The 19,825-nt window shown below is 33.7% G+C and overlaps 1 protein-coding gene across 1 annotated transcript in view; it reads right to left on the reverse strand.

Moving 5' to 3' along the window:
- Positions 1-19,825, reverse strand: part of MMP16 (matrix metallopeptidase 16) — a 193,974-nt gene that overhangs the window by 158,898 nt on the left and 15,251 nt on the right. The window contains exon 2 of the mRNA XM_044683813.1: positions 10,259-10,381. Coding sequence (XP_044539748.1) covers positions 10,259-10,381 — 123 coding nt within the window. The remainder of the gene's footprint in view (positions 1-10,258; positions 10,382-19,825) is intronic.

Raw genomic sequence — 19,825 nt, forward strand, 5'->3', positions numbered from 1 at the left:
CTTGAAAAACTGTTGCTGAATAATATGCCATTTGACACATTTAATTTACTTTCTTCTTTCATAAAGGCAGAGTCCTTGTCTTGTCTCTATTTTGTATCTCTCCCAATACCAAATAGAGTGCTCTTTATCCAAAGAGTAAGTAACTAATAAAAGCTTATTCAATTTAAAGTATTGAATTCCCCACTAATGCTTTCAGAAAAATCATAACTACATATGTTCTCTCAGTTATTTTCTACTAAGTTAACTTTGTAGGTACAAGAAGAGGCTGAATAAGTGCTAGACTTCAATTTTGGTACCTCTGAATCCTGCCTCATATAGATATCAGCTATGTAATATAAGGTGAATCACTTAACCTTTCAGCCTCACTTTCCCCTTCTGTAAAATGAGGATAAGAACACTACTTCCCTCAAAGGTTTATTATGAAGATCAATTGAAATAACATGTAAAATGCTTTGCAAATCTTAAAGAATTATGTAAATAATAGCTGTTATTATGAATTAATGCTTTACTGAACAGAAAATGATTTCACTTTTTATTATGAAGGGTAAAACAGTCGTATTTCCATTTTCCAGGTGATCTCATGGAAAAAAGAAAAAAATATTAAAAACTTAGAAGGGTGAAACTGCAAAGGAAGACTTAAATTACCTGCTTAGACAAAGAATATTAAAATTGTGATCATGTGATCCTATGGAGATTGGAGAAATATGAAGCTGGAAGAGTTTTATTCTAACAAAATTGTACAATGGCAACTTCTTCAGAAAAACCAATAAATCTGCAGGATCAGAGTTTCTAGGCTTTCTTAAAAATAGTTGAAATTGAAATGGATGAAGAGGAATTATAATTTTTTCCTCAAAGTTTCATAGATCTTCAGTTAGTCAATATATGCATTAAATGCCTACTATGTGCCATAGATTGTGTTCAGTGCTGAGAATACAAATGTAAAAGACAATTCCTCCTCTTAAGGATTTCATAGTCCAACTCCCTGTGGGAGACAACATGAAAATAACCAAAGTTGATAACTTGTATGAAATAGAAAATCTAGTCCTTATCTTTCTTCTATGTGTCTTGGAGGTCTCTCTTCTCCACCCCTTGCAATGTGACATCGGATATCACTGCTCAACTCATCACTTAATAGCTAAACCTAGTAATCATCGATTCCCTTCCTTCTTGAAAATTCTGGAGTTTGGGACATGATTTTTTCTGTCCTTCCTTTTAAAGACCATCTTGTTCCTATACTTTTGGGACATTGAACTCTCCTGGTTATTTTCTCACATTTTTCCCATTTCTTTTCAGACTCTTTTGGGATCATCATAATTAATCACTAATTGTGTGGGTGTACCCCCAGGGAGCTGAGGGCCATCTTTTCCTTCCTATAGCCTTTAGACACTATTCTTTATGATTTCCTCAACTCAGATAGGTTTAATTATCAATGCTATGACTTGCATGTCTACATAATCCAGCAATGCTTGTTTCTTTCTTGAGCCTTAAGTCCTAATTACCAACTTCCTTCTGGAGATAACCAAGTAGAAGTATATATGTCTAAAAGCATTGTGAGTCAGTGAAATTGACTGTTAAAGCCCCAGGCCCCAGAATTTATGTTTTTAGGACTCATCAGACATAGAGAGCAGGAGTGGGGGACAGTAGATCCCCCACTTTAGCCATTTCCTGCTGTTCTACAGTTAGATTTAAGTTTCCTGCATCTCTACCCTTCATTCTTCATTCTTTTTAGGTAATTCAGGACTACCTAGATTTCAATAGTCCAGAATATGCCACGATCTAGCCTCATTGATGACAGAGCAGTTGGTTTTTAGTTCCATGTCAGTTCTTTAGTGAAAACTCTTTGTTTAAGCCCTGAATGCCTTAGAGGACTTTGACTGATGGTACATTCTAATGTATTTTTGTGCTACTAGCTAGAGAGGTAGGCAGAGAGAAGAGTGCCCATCTACGCTGTTCTTCCCTAGTATTTATTCTTCTCCCAATACTGCAATACCTATGTGGCAGTGTCACTGAAGAAACAGCACCCAGTAGACATTTTAAACTCAATATGTACAAAACAAAAAGCACTTTTTCCTGAAAACCTATACTTTAAAAAAAAATAATTTCCTATTTCTATCATGTGTAGTACCACCCTTGGAGTGATATAACTTCACAATCTCCTTTCCTTAATCTATTTTATCCCATATAGTCAATCAGTTGGTAAGTCCTATTAATTTTATATATTTTACATTTTAACTTTTATAATATATATTTGATGCATAATATATAAATAACATAAATAAATATATAAATGCATATATATATGTAATTAGATATATAAACAGTATATATTTGTATATCTAAAACCATCAACAAACATCATATGCAATGGGTATAAATTAGAAGCCTTCCCAATAAGATCAGGCATGAAACAAGGATGTCCATTATCACCTTTATTATTAAACATTGTACTAGAAACACTAGCAATAGCAATTAGAGAATAAAAAGTAATGGGAGGTATTAAAATAGGCAACGGAGAGACTAAGCTATCACTCTTTGAAGATAAATCACTAGCATTTCTAGATATTTCCAAAACATCACAGTAGCAAGAGTTAGGAAGAGAAACACCATTTAAAATCACCCTAGACAATATAAAATACTTAGGAATCTATCTAGCAAAACAAACACAGGAATTATACGAACACAACTACAAAACACTTTCCAAACAATTAAAACTAGATCTAAACAATTGAAAAAAACATTGATTGCTCTTGGGTAGGATGACCTAACATAATAAAAATGAACATTCTTTTTATTTTATTTTATTTTATTTTTAAATTATTTAAATTTTGAATATTTTCTCCTAGTTGCATATTTCATGTTCTTTCCCTCTCCCCCAAACTCCCCTAACCCCCCTTAGCCAACACACAATTCCACTGGGTTTTACATGTATCACTGATCAAGACCTAGTTCCATATTATTGATAGTTGGACTAGACTTATCATTAAGTGTCTACCTCCCCAATAATATCCCCAACAGCCCATGTGTTCAAGCAGTTGTTTTTCTTCTGTGTTTCTCCTCTCACAGTTCTGCCTCTGGATGTGACTTGTTTTCTTTCTTATAAGTCCCTCATCATTGCTCTGGATCCTTGCATTGCTGCTAGTTGAGAAGTCTGTTATGTTCGATTGTACCATAGTGTATCACCTTTGTGTACAATGTTCTCCTGGTTCTGCTCCTTTCACTCTGCATCAATTCATGGAGGTCATTCCAGTTTACATGTAATTCCTCCAATTCTTTATTCCTTAGAGCACAATAGTATTCCATCACCAACAGATACCATAATTTGTTCAGCCATCCCCCATTCGAAGGACATTCTCATTTTCCAATTTTTTGCCACCATGAATAGTGAGGCTATAAATACTTTTGTACAAGTATTTTCCTCATTATTTCTTTGAGGTATAATATAAGCAGTGATATGATTGAATCAAAAGGCAGATAGCATTATAAAGCCCTTTGATCAGAGTTCCAAATTGTCATTCAGAATGGTTGGATTAGTTCACAACTCCACCAGCAATGCATTAATGTTCCAATTTTGCTACATCCCCTCCAACATTTATTACTCTTGCCTGCTATCACTTTAGCCAGTCTGCTAAATGTGAGGAGGTACCTCAGAGTTGTTTTGATTTGCATTTCTCTAGTTATTAGAGATTTAGAAAACTTTCTCATATGCTTATTGATAGTTTTGATTTTCTTATCTGAAAATTGCCTATTCATGTCCCTTGCCCATTTATCCATTGGGAGATGGCTTGATTTTTTGGTACAATTGATTTAGCTCCTTGTATATTTGAGTGATTAGACCTTTACCTGAGTTTTTTGTTACAAAGATTTTTTTCCCAGTTTGTTGTTTCTCTTCTAATTTTGGTAGCATTGGTTTTGTCTGTACAAAAACTTTTTAGTTTAATGTAGTCAAAATTATTTATTTTACATTTTGTAATTTTTCCTAACTCTTGCTTGGTTTTAAAATCTTTCTCTTCCTATAGATCTGACAAGTTTACTATTTTGTGCTCACCCAATTTACCTATAGTTTCCTTCTTTATATTCAAGTCATTCACCCATTCTAAGTTTATCTTGGTATAGGGTGTGAGATGTTGATCTAGGCCCATTCTCTCCCATATTGTTTTACAATTTTCCCAGCAGTCTTTGTTAAATAGTGGGTTTTTGTCTCAAAAGCTAGTTTCTTTAGGTTTATCAAAAACTGTCTTGCTGAGGTCGCTTATCCCGAGTCTATTCCACTGATCCTCCCTTCTGTCTCTTCACCAGTACCATATTGTTTTGTTGACTACTGCTTTGTAGTACAGTTTAAAATCTGGCACTACTAGACCACCTTCCTTCATATTTAAAAATGACCATTCTACCCAAATTAATTTACTTATTTAGTGCCATACCTATCAAACTACCAAAAAAACTTTTTTACTGAATTAGAAAAAAACTATAACAAAGTTCATTTGGAAGAACAAAATATCAAGAATATCAAGGGAAATGATGAAAAAAAACATGAAGGAAGGTGGCCTACTAGTAGCAGATATTCAACTATACTATAAAGCAGCAGTCATCAAAACAATATGGTACTGACTAAGAGACAGAAGGAAGGATCAGTGGAATAGATTTGGGGTAAGTGACATCAGCAGGACAGAATATGATAACCCAAAGAGCCCAACTTTTGGGACAAAAATCCACTATTTGACAAAAACTGTTGGGAAAATTGTAAAACAATATGGGAGAGACTAGGTTTAGATCAACATCTCACAACCTACAGCAAGATAAATTCAGAATGGGTGAAAGACTTGAATATAATGAAGGAAACTGTAAGTAAATTATGTGAACACAGAATATTATACTTGTCAGATCTGTGGGAAAGGAAAATAATTTTGATTATATTAAATTAAAAAGGTTTTGTACAAACAAAAACAATGCAACCAAAATCAGAAGGGAAACAACAAACTGGGAAAAAATCTTCATAGCAAAAAACTCTGACAGAGTTCTAATTACTCTAATATACAACGAGCTAAATCAATTGTATAAAAAAAATCAAGCCATTCCCCAACTGATAAAAGGGCAAGGGACATGAATAGGCAATTTTCAGATAAAGAAATCAAAACTATCAATAAGCACATGAGAAAGTGGTATAAATCTCTAATAATTAGACAAATACAAATCAAAACAACTCTGTTGTATCACCTCACACTTAGCAGAGTGGCTAAAATGACAGCAAAGGAGAGAAATGAATGCTGGAGGGGATTTGGCAAAATTGGTACATTAATGCATTGCTAGTGGAGTTGTGAATTGATCCAACCATTCTGGATGGCATGGAACTATGCCCAAAGAGCTCTAAAAGACTACCTGCCCTTTGATCCAGCCATACTATTGCTGGGTTTGTTCTCCAAAGAGATCATAGGTAAAAAGACTTGTACACAAATATTTATAGCCACCCTTTTTTGGTGGTAAAAAACTGGAAAACGAGGGTATGCCTTTCAATTGGGGAATGCCTGAACAAATTGTGGTATCTACTGGTGATCGAATACTATTGTGCTCAAAGGAATAATAAACTGAAGGAATTCCCTGTGAATTGAAAAGACCTCCAGGAATTGATGCAGAGTGAAAGGAGCAGAACCAGGAGAACATTGTACACAGAGACTGATACACTGTGGTAAAACCAAATGTAATGGACTTCTGTACTAGCAGCAATGCAGTGACCCAAGACAATTCTGAGGGATTTATGGAAAAGAACACTACCCACATTTAGAGGAAGAACTACAGGTTTGGAAAAACAGAAGAAAAACAACCACTTGAACACATGGGTTGATGCTGACATGATTGGGAATGTAGACTCAAAATGACCAACCTAGTACAACTATCAATAATAGAGAAATTAGTCTTGATCAATGACACATGTTAAAACCAGTGGAAATGCTCATTGCCTATGGGGGGGATTGTGGGGAGGTGAGGGGGAAAGTAAGAACACGTAACGATGGAAACTTTTTCCAAAAAATAAAATAATTTATAAAATTAAAAAATATATATGTTATAAATCTCTCATGTTGTTGTTAAGTTGTTCCAGTCACAGTCAAGTCTTTGTGACTCTATCTGGAATTTTCTTGGCAGAGACACCGGAGTAGCTTGCTTTTTCCTTCTAAGGGTCATTTTACAGATGAGGAAACAACTCAGGCAAACAGAGGAAAGTGACTTACTTAGGGTCATGTACCTAGTGTGTCTGAGGCTGGATTTGAACTGATTTTCAGACTCCAGGCCAGGTACTCTATCAAGTGTGACACTTAGTAGCCCAAAGTGCAAGCTGAACAGTTTCCTAAACTGTAAAAAGATCTAGAGGAGGAAATGGCAAACCACACCAGTATTTTTGCCAAGAAAACTAAAAAATAGTGATGAAGAGTCAGACATGACTAAACAACTTCTCTCTTTATCTATCTCTTACTCTGTCTCTCATAAAGTCACCCTCTAATTCAGGGACTTATCAGTTCTTCCAGGTTAATTGCCTCCAGTTGCTCCTCCGATATGTCAGCTAGGGGCTCCTAGGTTGTACAGCAGATAGAATGCCAGGCTGGAAGTCAGGAAAACCTGAGTTCAAATTCAGTCTCAGAAAATTATTAACTATGTGACCTTTGGCAAGTTTCTTAACCCTGTTTGCCTAAGTTTCCTCATCTATAAAATAAACTGGAGAAGGAAATGGTGAATCTCTCCAGTACCTTTGCCAAGAAAACTCCAATTTGGATCATGAAGAACTGAACACAACTGAAACAACTGAACAAAGCTGCCAAAATAATGTCACTAAAGCACAGGTCTGTCCATTTCACTCCCCAGGCTCAAGATGTTTTAGATGGTTCCTACTGCTTCAAGAATAAAATTGAAAAGCTTCTGTTTTGATAATTAAAGCCCCTTTCCAACAAGTTCAAACCTACCTCTCAAGAATATTCAAACATTATTCCCCTCTTATATGTTCTACCAAAAAGGATTACTTGTATACAACCTTGGATTTTTGTTCTTTTTCCTCACATGAACTTCAAAGAGTTTTTACATTCTTTCAAAGTAGATTTTAGTTGCTATCTATCAACCCTACTTAATAAATTATAATAGCTCCCTACTGGAACTAGGAAAAATATATCCCTTCCACCTTGTTCAGCTTCATAAACCTTTTCTATTCTGTCCCTAACTTTCTTTGCAGACTCATTTTACATTTGTCTCTCTGGGATCCAGCCAAGCTGTCCCTGTCCTTCATCTCTGTGCCCCTAACACACAGGAAGGGATTTCTCCTTCCCATCTCCATGTCTCTACACTGGTCATACATCACTCATGCTAAGATTGACTTTGCTGTTCATTTCTTTCTAGTAGAATTCCATTACTCAGCCAAAATGTAGCTGAAGTTCTACCTTCAGAAGAACACCTTTCTGATAACACACATTCCTAATCGCCTTCCTTCCTGAATCCCTTTATAATTAACTCTTATGTATTTATTCATATTACTCTTTATATTGATTCTGTGCCTATATATCGACTTGTACATATAGTTAACTCATTAATGTGCAAGTTTCTTGTGAGAAGGGACTGTTTGCTTTATGGTATTGTATCCCTCACAATATCTGACATAGCAGGCACTTAAAAATGCTTATTTTTTGTTGAATGATTGATTTACTAAAATATATCTTTCTTATCTTCACTTGCCACCCCCAGCATATGGTGTTTAAACATACACAAAAGTATTTTGTATTTACTCTATAAATAGTGTGTCTATACTTATCTTTGAATTTGTTGTTTCCCACCAGGAGGACAGATATCTGTGATAGTAGAAAAAGAGAGTATTGAACATGGAGTTAAAAAGACTTGACTTCAAGTCCACCTTAGACACTCATTAACTAGCTTTAAGAACAAATCACATAACCTCTCTGAGCCTCAATTTCTTCATCTGTAAAAGCTGTTTTCATATGTGTACAGCTCTTCTTGACCCTATTTTGGGTTTTCATGGCAGATACTGGAATGGTTTGCTATTCCTTCTCCAACTCATTTTATAGATGAGAAAACTGAGGCAAACAAGGTTAAAGGACTTGCTCAAAGTCATACAGCTAGAAAGTGTCTGAGGCTGAATATGAATCAGGAAGATGTTTTTCTGACTCCAAACAAGGCTCTCTATTTACTGTATCACTCAACTGCCCCATCTGTAAAAACACTAGCACCTACACCATAGAGTTATGGTGAAGATCAAATGTGGTAAACACATGTAAAGAGCTTTGCAAATGTTTTCCTGCTAAATAAATACTACTTATTATTAGAAATGAAGTTATCTGGCTTACTGCTACATTTTTGTCTTTTCGTTCCCAGTAACTATCATATGGTTAATAAAAATTAATTTTTCCTGTTTTTGATATTTTATCCTACCATAACAGGACATCCATGAATATGACTCAAAAACAGAAAACAAATTAGCCTGAAAGTAATTACCTAGAAAACAGTTAATCGGAAAAGGACTGGAATGGGAATGCTTTATAAGGAAACAGATTATTTGATGAAGTCTTTGATTCTCAGGGACAGACCTCCTAAAACAGAAATGGGGTAGTTACTGGGAGGCTTGGGAGGCTACCCCTGTGCAAGTGAAGAGACATTCAGAATGCCCTGAAGGATGTTTTAACAAGAACCAATTATGTGTGCTGTTTGGTCACCAGGATCTGTATATCTTTAAGAACTATTAATGCCACTTTCAAGATTATTTTATTTCGGACAACAGAAACTAAGGATTCACGAGTAGACACCATTTTACTTTAATGGGATGACACAAGAACTATTCCTCAAATCAATAGGCAAACATTTCCAAAAGAATAGCATAAGGCTTTTCATGCCTTTATAGAAAAAAATGATCTATCTAATCACTTTCTCTCACAGTGTTATGAGACTGCTAGACCAAGGAGGAAGTGACAGATGCTATCAAGGTTTTTTTGTTTGTTTTTTTGTAGTTGTTTTTTTATTTTTTTATTTTTCCCATATGGTCTATATACTTACAAACTGAAGAGAACTAAATCAAAAAAAAAACTATGAAGTAGTTTTTATAATTCCAAGCTTACTTGAGGTAGGAACCCAGATATTATTTTCAACTTGGCTACATCTGAAAATTGGCTAATCATGTAGACTTTTTTTTTCTTTTAGCATTTGGATTTTGTTATCATTGTTGTTTATAATGATGGTGATTTGCACAACATATTAGAGATAACAGTCACAAGCACACATTTAAAATCAAGCAAAAAGCACAGAACCTGATGTTGTCACAATTCATAATGAATCTTGGTTAAGTCATTAGGAAGAAATTAAAAGAAGCATGATACTTGTAGGCCCACATTGAGCTGGTAAATCTGAATAAAAGAAAACTTTTTTTTAAACCTTACTTTTTTACCCTAGTAACAACTCTAGGACATAAAAGCATAGTGTTTCTTGTTTGTTTACTTAAAGTCAATACCTTTATTTAAATTTAATCCTTTGAAAGGGCTCTCATGTAAAGGGTCATAACTACCTCCCTTCTCTATAAATGTATTTTGACAAAGATAAATTGTTACCCAAGTACACAACTAACTACCCCAGTTTTCATCACCATGATTTTCAAGGTACCTACATTCCTTGGCCTGTCTTTCGCTTACAGGAAAATTTCTCTGACATGTTGCCATGGCAACAGAAAGGAAAATAACTAGAGTGATGCTGAAAGTTATTTAGGGCCTTCAAAGGAATTTCTTTTCAAACAAAATAATGTATACTTATGTATGTGTAGGCACACTTGTGCATACATGTATATACATATTTGGGTATGGATATATACAAGTTTATGTGTACACATATATGTTTATGTAGGCAAACATATACTCTGATCATTCAGTGCATTCTCCGTGGGAAAAAATACTTGCAAAAGAAATTAAATATTAAATTGTTGGGCTTGATGGGCTGATTCCATGGCCCATCTTTTACTTCTGTTAAAGTAATTCAGACCACTAACATTAAAATTAACAAGCCAGAAGTGCTCATTCACTAACAAGGATTGAAGTGTGCAAAGATTCCCATAGTACCCACTGTGAGCTGTACGTTTTCTTCCCTTACAAGCATGGGGTCTCTGGGTCCATTATTTTAACACCGCATGTTGATATTTCGTGAGTTTGTGACTCCAAGTCAAATTGCTTTGCATAGTAGTTGTCACATAAAATATCGGGAAAGTTAAATTGATAGTGAGTTTGGGTACCTGTAAGTGATGTGCTTGTGTTGCCACTTCTGTCCTGTTAGTGCATATCGCTTTCGACGAATATTAAATTTGGAACTACCTCGAGTCTGGTCAGGCACACCACACCGAGGCTTCTTCATCCAGCTGCCAAAAAAAACAAAAAAACAAAACATTTCGCAGTTACCATTTGTTTCAAAGCATTTTTCCCCAAATCTTTATGTCTACATTTCAACAGACAAACTTGAGACCATGATACAAAAACCCTGAGTAAATAACAAGTTTTTTTAATTTTTTTTCTTTCGGAATGATCTAGAGTTACTGTCCACACTGTCCAGATTAATCAAAGAATAATTTCTCAATATCTAATTCATTTTGGTCTGTGTTGACATGGCCTTTTACTCCAGAAATAACAGGATACTTCACAACACTATTATAGGGAAAAATGAATTCTCCACTCATATTACATTTTTTCCCCTCCTATCTTTCTTCCACTTTGATCTTTCCTTCCATTCTCTTCCATAGCTCTCATTTGTCTGAGACTTTGGGCAAGAATCCAATTAGATTTATCCTGGAGCTTTTTTTTTTTTAAATAACCAGAATATATGATTTTGAATCATAGGAATTACAGCTTGGTACAATGAAAACAGCTTGGAACTTGTTGTCATAGAGGACCTGAGTTTAAATCCCTGGTCTGCCACTTACTCTTTGTGTGACCCAGGTGAGCTACTAACCTTTTTTTGTGCCTCAACTGCTTCATTTCAAAATCATGGATTTATATGTATATACTTTTTTATTTTTTTCCCTCAGCAAAGTTTCTTCTTAAACATCCCTATTTTTTATTCCTGAAAGTCACTAGTCTATGTAGATAGAATAATTTTAGTCATCTTGGCAAAGACTTTTACATGCCTCATAAAACATCTACTGTGAGATTTCCCTGTTACTCCGGTAAAGTCAAGTTCTTAAATAGCTTCTGTATCTTGTTAGTAGCTTTCTCTGAATCAAGATTTATTCATGAACAATGTTAAGGAAGAAGATAAATTGGAAAGCTCCTCATCATTTTCTACTTCTCAAAGCTTATGTAACTCCACTACCTCTAAATAGAAAACTAGATACTGAGAACAGTCTATAGAAGGTAACTGTTTTTAAAAAAGACCATCATTAAAATAAATAACAAAGTTATTGTTTTCTATTTTAGAAAACAAATTGGATGTCTTTAAGAGTAATGTATAATCTGTTGAAATCAAGAAATTTTTATCAAAGATAACAATTATTATAAATCTATTTTTTCTTCCAGTTTTACCAGTCTGGTAACTAACGGTACAGAATTTGTAGGGTTTATATTTAACTATTGCTATTGTGTTTTCCATTTTTTAAAAAGAAAATATAACTTAGTTAAGAGAAGCATAATATTTGAGAATAATCTGTACTTCTTAAATTTTTTGTTCTCTCTCAAAATATCTAGAATAGTGTTAAGAATAGTCTGTGTTGAGCAAATATTGGCTTAACTGATAAATCAATGAATTTAGATAATTCAGGTTGAAGAAGTTTACAATATGCCAATATCTAAGTTTTCAAGCATCTTTTTATTATTCTACGTCATATAAGGACTATCAGATCTTTTAATAACCTATATATAGATCCTATATACTAAGTTCAAGCTCCTATACCCATGCTTTTGTCTAAGCATGTTTAATGAATTGAATTGTGTCTCTTTGTCTCTGCCTCAGATTCTCCCTCCTTTCCTCTTGAAATCACTTTTGTTTTATAAATGAGATAATATATGTATAACACCCAGTCAATGTAGCTCCTCACACCTGAGCATGCCTGCCACTCTCTCTTTCTAGGCTGGTTTGCTCTCCACGATTAGTCCTCAATCTGGCAGTTATAATTTTCCAGAGGACTATCATTGCACAGCTACAATTCAAAATGCCTCAGGATTTTAGAAGGAATCTTCTTGGAAAGGAGCCTACATCTTACCACTATAGCTCATATATGTACCACAGTTTACTTCTTATTCCCACATATCCAATCAGTCACAATTTTAACACCATTAATTCAAACTTAAAAAAAATTGCTTGAGCACAAATGAAAAGTAAGAATAACTAGTATACTATAGGCAAATTGAGGAATATTCATTATAATGAAAACCACAGTAAAAACAAACCTGAATCATGCTCTTCCACCAAATTATCCTTGGGAGGGATTAGATATATATACTTCTAGAAATCTAGCAAGAAGACATGAGTAAGAACAATTTAAATGTTCGTGGAAACTCAAAATTCTATACTGAAAGTGTTAATGTCATTCATTGGTCCCTTCAAGAAAAATCTGCTTTCTATAAAGCCAATTCTCTTTTGGGTCCTCATTTTTCTCCTGCTGAGCAAATCTACTCTTCCTATGCTCCTGAATTTATGAAGCAGTGATAAGCTCTCTATCCTGAATGGATTCTGAAGAACTGTTATACGACTGTACTAATAAACAGTTCCTTTAAGCCAAAAATGTGCAAAACTTCTCAGGACTTTGCTCTGAGAAAGAGATAACTCTAGCCAGCTCTGCACTCAACAGGATGTGGATCATCCAATCACTTTAACATTTCTTCCTAGAACAATCATGTAGAAATTCCTTAGATTAACTTTCTGAATAATGCAGAACAGCTCAGATAGCTCATTACTGAACAAGATGCTACTTTGTCCAGTTAGATTCAATTCTCTTGTAATAGTGAAGCAGGTAAAGAGTATGTTCCCCTCACCCATTCTTAAATATATCCAGACCAGATATAAATAGGGAGCAAATAAAATCTCTGATAAATTTTCTCTCTCTCTATCAATAGATGACACTAAGGAGTAAGAAGTGAAATACAGATGTCTTCCAATGAGCTTCAGCTTTTTACCAATCAGGAAATCCTAAGACAGGTGCAGAAGCATCCTTTAGCAGACTCTATCACTCGACTCTTAATTTCCTCTTCTTATTTTCTTAATTTCTCTTTCTACTTTTCTTCTGGCTTCTTTAGCACTATCAACAAATGGCTCAAATCCAAGCTCCCTTTAGTGACAAATGTTTCTCTTATGAAATACAACTCATAAAATATACCTTTCTCTTAGTTACAAAAGTACTTCCATAATCATCTCCTAATCTTCAAAAGGTTATCTGACACACGACTTTGGGAGTTTTAATTTTTCATATAAATAAACCACAATGTTTTGCAACCTTAGTATTTTCCCTGTCTTCAAACAGATCTTGGTCCTTGATTTCCATCTTCTTAAAGTCTAACCTTCCTCACATTTTACATGAAAACAATGTCTTCACTCTTGAATTTTATCAGATTTTATAATTTAAAAACTCACTGTTCTCCCCTTTTGAGTAATCAGATTTGATTTGTAAAAAGTGTAGTACCTTATATTCCTTACAAGATTATAAGATTATTTGGGTTCTTTTTTTTTAGGCAGAAGTTCATTTTCTGTTCCTAGAATTTATTTTCTACTTCTTTTAGCAAAAAAACTGCCCCTATATAAAAGGAGTGTTATTTTGTAAATCTTACAGCATCATAGATATGTGGGCTAACAATTGTTATTGTCTCTTTTTATTTGCATATATTCATATGTATATAATAAGGATGTGTATGTTTATTTATGTGACTTATGTATCATCTTAGTAGCTTCCATTATTAAAAAACCATGAGGGAAGGGCCTATTTTATTTTTGGCCTGATACATTTTTTAAATGATGAGGATACTATAGGTAGTAGGTATTTAATAAATGTTTGCATCTTTAAATTTAATTGAAGAGGGGAAGCTAGGTGGCTCATTAGATAAAGATCCAGGCCTGTAGATAGAAGGTCTGAGTGTAAATCCGGGCTTAGACACTTACTTCCTAGCTGTATGACCTCCCTACCCTGCAAGTCATTTAATCTCAGCCGCCTAGCCCTTACCATTCTTCTGTCTTAAAACCAACATTTATTATCAATTCTAAGAGAGAAGGCAAGAATTTTTTTTAATTAAGGGAAAAATCATCATGAAGAGTAAAATAGAAATTGTCAAAATAGAAACATCTAAAATCATGACTAAGTATTTTTAGACAAAAATCCTTTTTTTTACATTTATGACAAAGTGAATGAGAACAATTAGGTGGCTGGAACATGAAAATGTCTGTTTCATGGACTATGTGACATTCAAGGACCTGAGCTGAATAATTTTTTCACTAATATTGTGGCATCTACCTATGAACATACCATGAAACAAAGTGAAAATTTAGATGTTAATTATTTTATATAGTTAATTTGTGTCAACAAAAGTGGTGAATAAAATTCATAAGAGAAAATCTTTGTCTAATCTTGGTTTCATTGGTTTTATGTGTGCAAAACTTTAAATTTAATGTAATCAATGCTATTTGTTTTACATGTCATAATGTTCTCTATATTTTATTTGGATATAAATTCTTCCTTATCTATAGTCATATTGAAAATCTTGAAATTTCTTAAATCCATTTATATGTATATGTGTATACATGTATGACTGTATATGTATATATTGTGTAAAACCAAGATACTTACACATATGTTTATGTTTGTGTGTATATTAAGTTGTTATTGTGTATTTCTGGGTATGTGCATGAATGTGTAGTGTATGAGAGAGAGATTTTCCCTTCTGATGAAGAGAAGACAATAGATGTTATTTAAATACAGTAATTGTTGGGAGAGCTGCACAATTTATTCATAAAATAGGATTTTCTGGTATCTTTGACCACTGACCAATTTATTTACAGTGATTTTGAATATACCATAGACTTATCAGGAACCTAGTGCTTGTTTTATTTGTTTCCAATAAATACTTTTTGAAGATGTGGAAGACAGACAGAGAGAGAGATCTAATAACATGTAAGGAAAAGTTCCTATATAGGGTGATCTGGACTTCAGCTGTAAGGGCTGTCCTATTTCTTAATCCTGTAATAAGTGTTATACGCTTATATATCATTCTTAAACATCTCTACACTCAGTAGTAAAACAGAGGCAGATTTATTAAAGTGTGCACCATTGCTGGTTATAAACCACAATAATCAATGTTTAAAATAGATAACGTTGACTACATTAATTTTTTAAAAAGTTTTGCACAAACAAAACCATTGCAACCAAGATTAGAAAGGAAACAGCAAAATTGAGGAAAAGATTCTATAGCAAGTATCTTTGAAAAAGGTCTCATTTCTCAAATATGTAGAGAACTGAATCAAATGTATAAGATTACAAAGCATTTCCTGAGTTGACAAATGGTCAAAAGATTCAATAATTCTGAGATAAAGAAATTAAAAACTACCTTTAGTCATATGAAAAAAATTGCTAGGAATCTATTAATTAGAGAAATACAAATTAATACAAATCTGTGGTATCACCTTACATCTATAAGACCAGCTAATATGACAAAAAAGGAAAATTATAAATGCTAGAGTAGATGTGGAAAAATTATGACACTAATATACTGTTGGTGGAGCTGTGAACTGATACAACCATTCTGGAGAGCAATTTAAACCATGCCCAAAGGGCCATAAGACTATGCATTCCCTTTGACCCTGCAAAACCAGAACTAGTTCTGTATTGCATTAAAATAAAAGATAAACTGAAGGAATGCCTATCAGTTGAGGAATGGTTGAACAAGATATGGGTCATGATTGTATTGGAATACTATTGCAGCACGAGAATTGAGAAACAAGATGATCCCCGCCACCAAAAAATAAAAACACCCAATAAACTGAAAAGACATATGAAGAGAAACAAAGTGAAGGGGTAGGAGAACACTGTGCACAGTAATAAAATACAATGATCAACTGTCACTGATGATACCTAAGATCTCTTCCAGTCACAAACTTATGAATCTATAAAGTATGTAAATATATATGTTCACTTCTTTTTACTAAAAGAAAATGTTACTTTCTCCTACCTGTTAACCTCTGTTTATATGATTTTGGAAATAAAAGAAAAAAGTCACTGATATTTTTGTTCTACTGTGTGATTCACATTGTTCACAGTGTTATTATAGATATAATATTAATATTTACTTTCAGTTTTTAATCTAAAGTAAAAAAGTTCAAGAAATATGCCTACATTCTTAATTTATCACATACAAATACTGAAGCTGTGATGATTTAGTAAATAAATGTACTAGTGCCAACTAATCATTGAGCTAACATTAAAGATCAAAATTTTGATAATAGGATAGTATGTTTAGTTCAGATTTAATTTTTTCCTGAAAAATGAAAAAAAGCAGAGTTCATATAAACATATATTTCTTAATTTCCATGTTATCGACTATCTCATCTGAGGAGATTAATTTTTAGCAGGAAATAATAGTAATTATGTTCATTATGCAGCAACTATGCAAGTCATTAATTTGTGCCCAATAGTATATAACGTCAGAATTGATGCAACTACAATTGAGGTAAAGAAATAGGGGATGGCAAAGACTCTCATTTACTGATGGCCCTCTCTTTAAACACATAAAAATTGAAATTATTATGGTAGGTAACTGAGTCTAATGAAACCGACAATTAAAAATGTTGTTTAAAATATCCTAAGGGAGTTCCCTTGAATTTTCTTGTGACAAATTTTAATTTCAAACTTTAATTTCACATTTCATAAGTAAATGCAATAGTAGTTTAATAATCACTCTAGAATGATTTAATACTGACAAGATTCAGCCAGGTAAAATATCTGTTGAATTTCTATAGTCTCAGGTTAGATTTACTTGCAGAAAGCAAATTGAATTGAAGACATACATAACATACAATACTCCCAAATCATTGTTTTTATTTTTATTTTTTTGTTTTACTAAAATCATTAGACATTAGTCACACCTGGTTTCCTGTTATTCAAGAGCATCTACAGTTATGTGGTCAGATACTTTAATAATTTTGCCACCAATTAATTTTCCTTAATTAGAACTGCCATGGAAAGCACATTGCAGTCAAAACATATTTCCCATTCCTTCAAATTTTGTATTTATTTTAAACTCTCTTAGTCAAATATTCTGAGTCTACTTTTCTCTACTTTTTCAAATAAAAACTAAATATTTAAGGAAGTAAAACAACACTTCTACAATGCTTCAAAGTTTGAAAAGTGCTTTTTTTTATATCATCTCAGTTAATTCTTACAACAACTCTGGAAGCTAGGTATTATTGTTCTCCTCATTTTACACATAAAGAAAGTGATGTACAAGGAAGTTAAAAGACTTGCCCAGGGTCATAGAGTTCATAATGTCTGAGGCAGGATTTGGGTTCTGGTTTCCTGACTGAAGTCCAATATTTCATTCCCAAGACTATCTATCTGCCAAGTCTAATATCTCAGCAAAACAATATCACTCATTTTTGGTGTTATACATTATTTTTAGAGAGCTAAGCTTGGAATGGGTTCAAGTTTTCTATAAGGCTGCCTGTTTGAACCAAGATAAGACATTTGACCTCAAAGTGTTCTAGGTAATTTTTAAGAACAAAAAGTTAAAGAGAAAGGTTTGATATACATTTATAAAAGAAGTTCCCGCAATCAGGATTTTGCCATACCAATGAAATTATGGACCAGTCATTATCCTTCTTCATCTACCTCATTTTTAGCATCACCAGTTTTCTGAAATTCATGAGGGTTAATTTCTAAATTCTTGAGAAGAATGGATTAGTTGTTTACAAGCAAACAAAACCAGTAAAACAAAACAAAGGAAAAACTAATAACTATGAACCAACAATAGTTTAAATATTAAGTAACAATAGTGGGGCCTCATGATATCTCTGTAGGACAAACACAGCCAAAAGACGTAAGTAAAATAATATAAAAAAGGGAAATGACAAGAAAATAAAGTTCACAAAAGAAGAGTTTAATTATTAAAAAAATAATTTTCAACACCAGCCTCTCCACTTCTGCTTCAAGAAAAAGAATCTAAAAAAAGAAAAGTCTTCTTTTGTTACTCTTTTATCCTGTATCCTACATTAATGATTTTCCAACTTACTTTAGAGAACTAGATTTGTTTACTCACATTACATAATTTGAAATGATCAATATTAAGTTTGAGAAGGCTTTTGCCTCTCTCTAAGAATAACAGGATAGCAATGTATCTTCAAAAAAGAATGTTTAATAACTTGGATAAATTGAAGGATGAAGAATGAACACTGGTTTCAAATTTTGGCATTATAACCATTTTAAGTGATGAGAACCACTAAAAAAAGAAGTAATTATATTCATAAAAAAACAACATACTTCAGTACTGAAGTGAATGAATTGTTCTAAGAAGAGGAAAATAATGACTTTCTTCCTGAAACAGATAACCCATGTTACTATGAGTCTATTAATTTTGATATTTTCTCATAATCTAGAAGCTATTTTTTAAGTCCAAGCTCTGTTGAAGGAATATTTCTTGCCATAAAATTATATCACAAATTAAAGTTCATGAAAACATTTCATAAAGTTAGATATTTATATTAGGATCATTTATCTAAAAATAGCCAATATAGTACTTTCTATCTCAATGAATTACTGTGAATCTAGAATTGAATTATAGTCTACATTTAAATTAATATAGTTTTGAGAAACATTAATACTATATGATAACTGAAAGCAAGAAAAATCCATGTTAACCTTAAATGTAATTTTTTCCATATATTTATTTGGGGTTGGGAAATGTAAGATAATTGACTTAATGGAATATTTATGATAAGTGGCATATTTAATGATGATGATGATGATGATGATGATGATGATGATATAAAGACAATGATGATGGTATTTTAGAGTACTTTAGAAGCAAAGTACTTTAGAAAAAATATCTCATTTTAACCTAAATAAAGTATATATTGTAGTGCTATTATTCCCCCCACTTTATAGATCAACAACTGAGTCAGTCAGGGTTAAATGATTTGCACAGATAAAGTAAATAAATGACTGAGGATACATTTGATACATCAAGTCTTCCTTACTCTAGGTCAGTGATGGTGAAACTTTTAGAGCTGGAGTGCCAGGCCCCACTCCTACCCCACCCCAAGACTGAGTGCTGTGCATTTCCTTCCTCCCTCAGAGACTGCATGCCATCCATGCCCCTTCCCATCACTTATTATTTGGTATGCCCTGCCACCCTTACCCAACACACGAGAAGGAGAACGTGCTCCCACTGAGTTACTGGGAAGAGGGGTGGTGAATTGAGGAGTGCCCCCAGTGAGTGTAGAGAGGAGGAGGGGAGTAGCCAGAGCACTCTACTCCCCTCCAGCTCTGCTGCCTGTGAGCTGCCCATCTTACTCCTGTGTGCTCTCATTGGGTTGCTGGGCAGAGGGTTGGTTGATATGGAAAAAAATGTCATCAGGCAAGGTGGAGAGTGGGAAGAGAGCATCTCCACCTGACTCCTTCTGTCATTCTAGTAATTAACTGGGGGTAGGGGGTGTTAGGCAATCAAGTGACTACAGAGGGCACTTTGCATGTCATTTTTGGCACCTGTGTCATAGGTTCCCCATCACCGCTCTAAGTCCAGTAATACAAATTTTAAAAGGAAGGAAGGAAGGAAGGAAGGAAGGAAGGAAGGAAGGAAGGAAGGAAGGAAGGAAGGAAGGAAGGAAGGAAGGAAGGAAG

Source organism: Gracilinanus agilis, chromosome 1 (assembly GCF_016433145.1).
Source record: "Gracilinanus agilis isolate LMUSP501 chromosome 1, AgileGrace, whole genome shotgun sequence".
NCBI classification, from domain to species: domain Eukaryota; kingdom Metazoa; phylum Chordata; class Mammalia; order Didelphimorphia; family Didelphidae; genus Gracilinanus; species Gracilinanus agilis.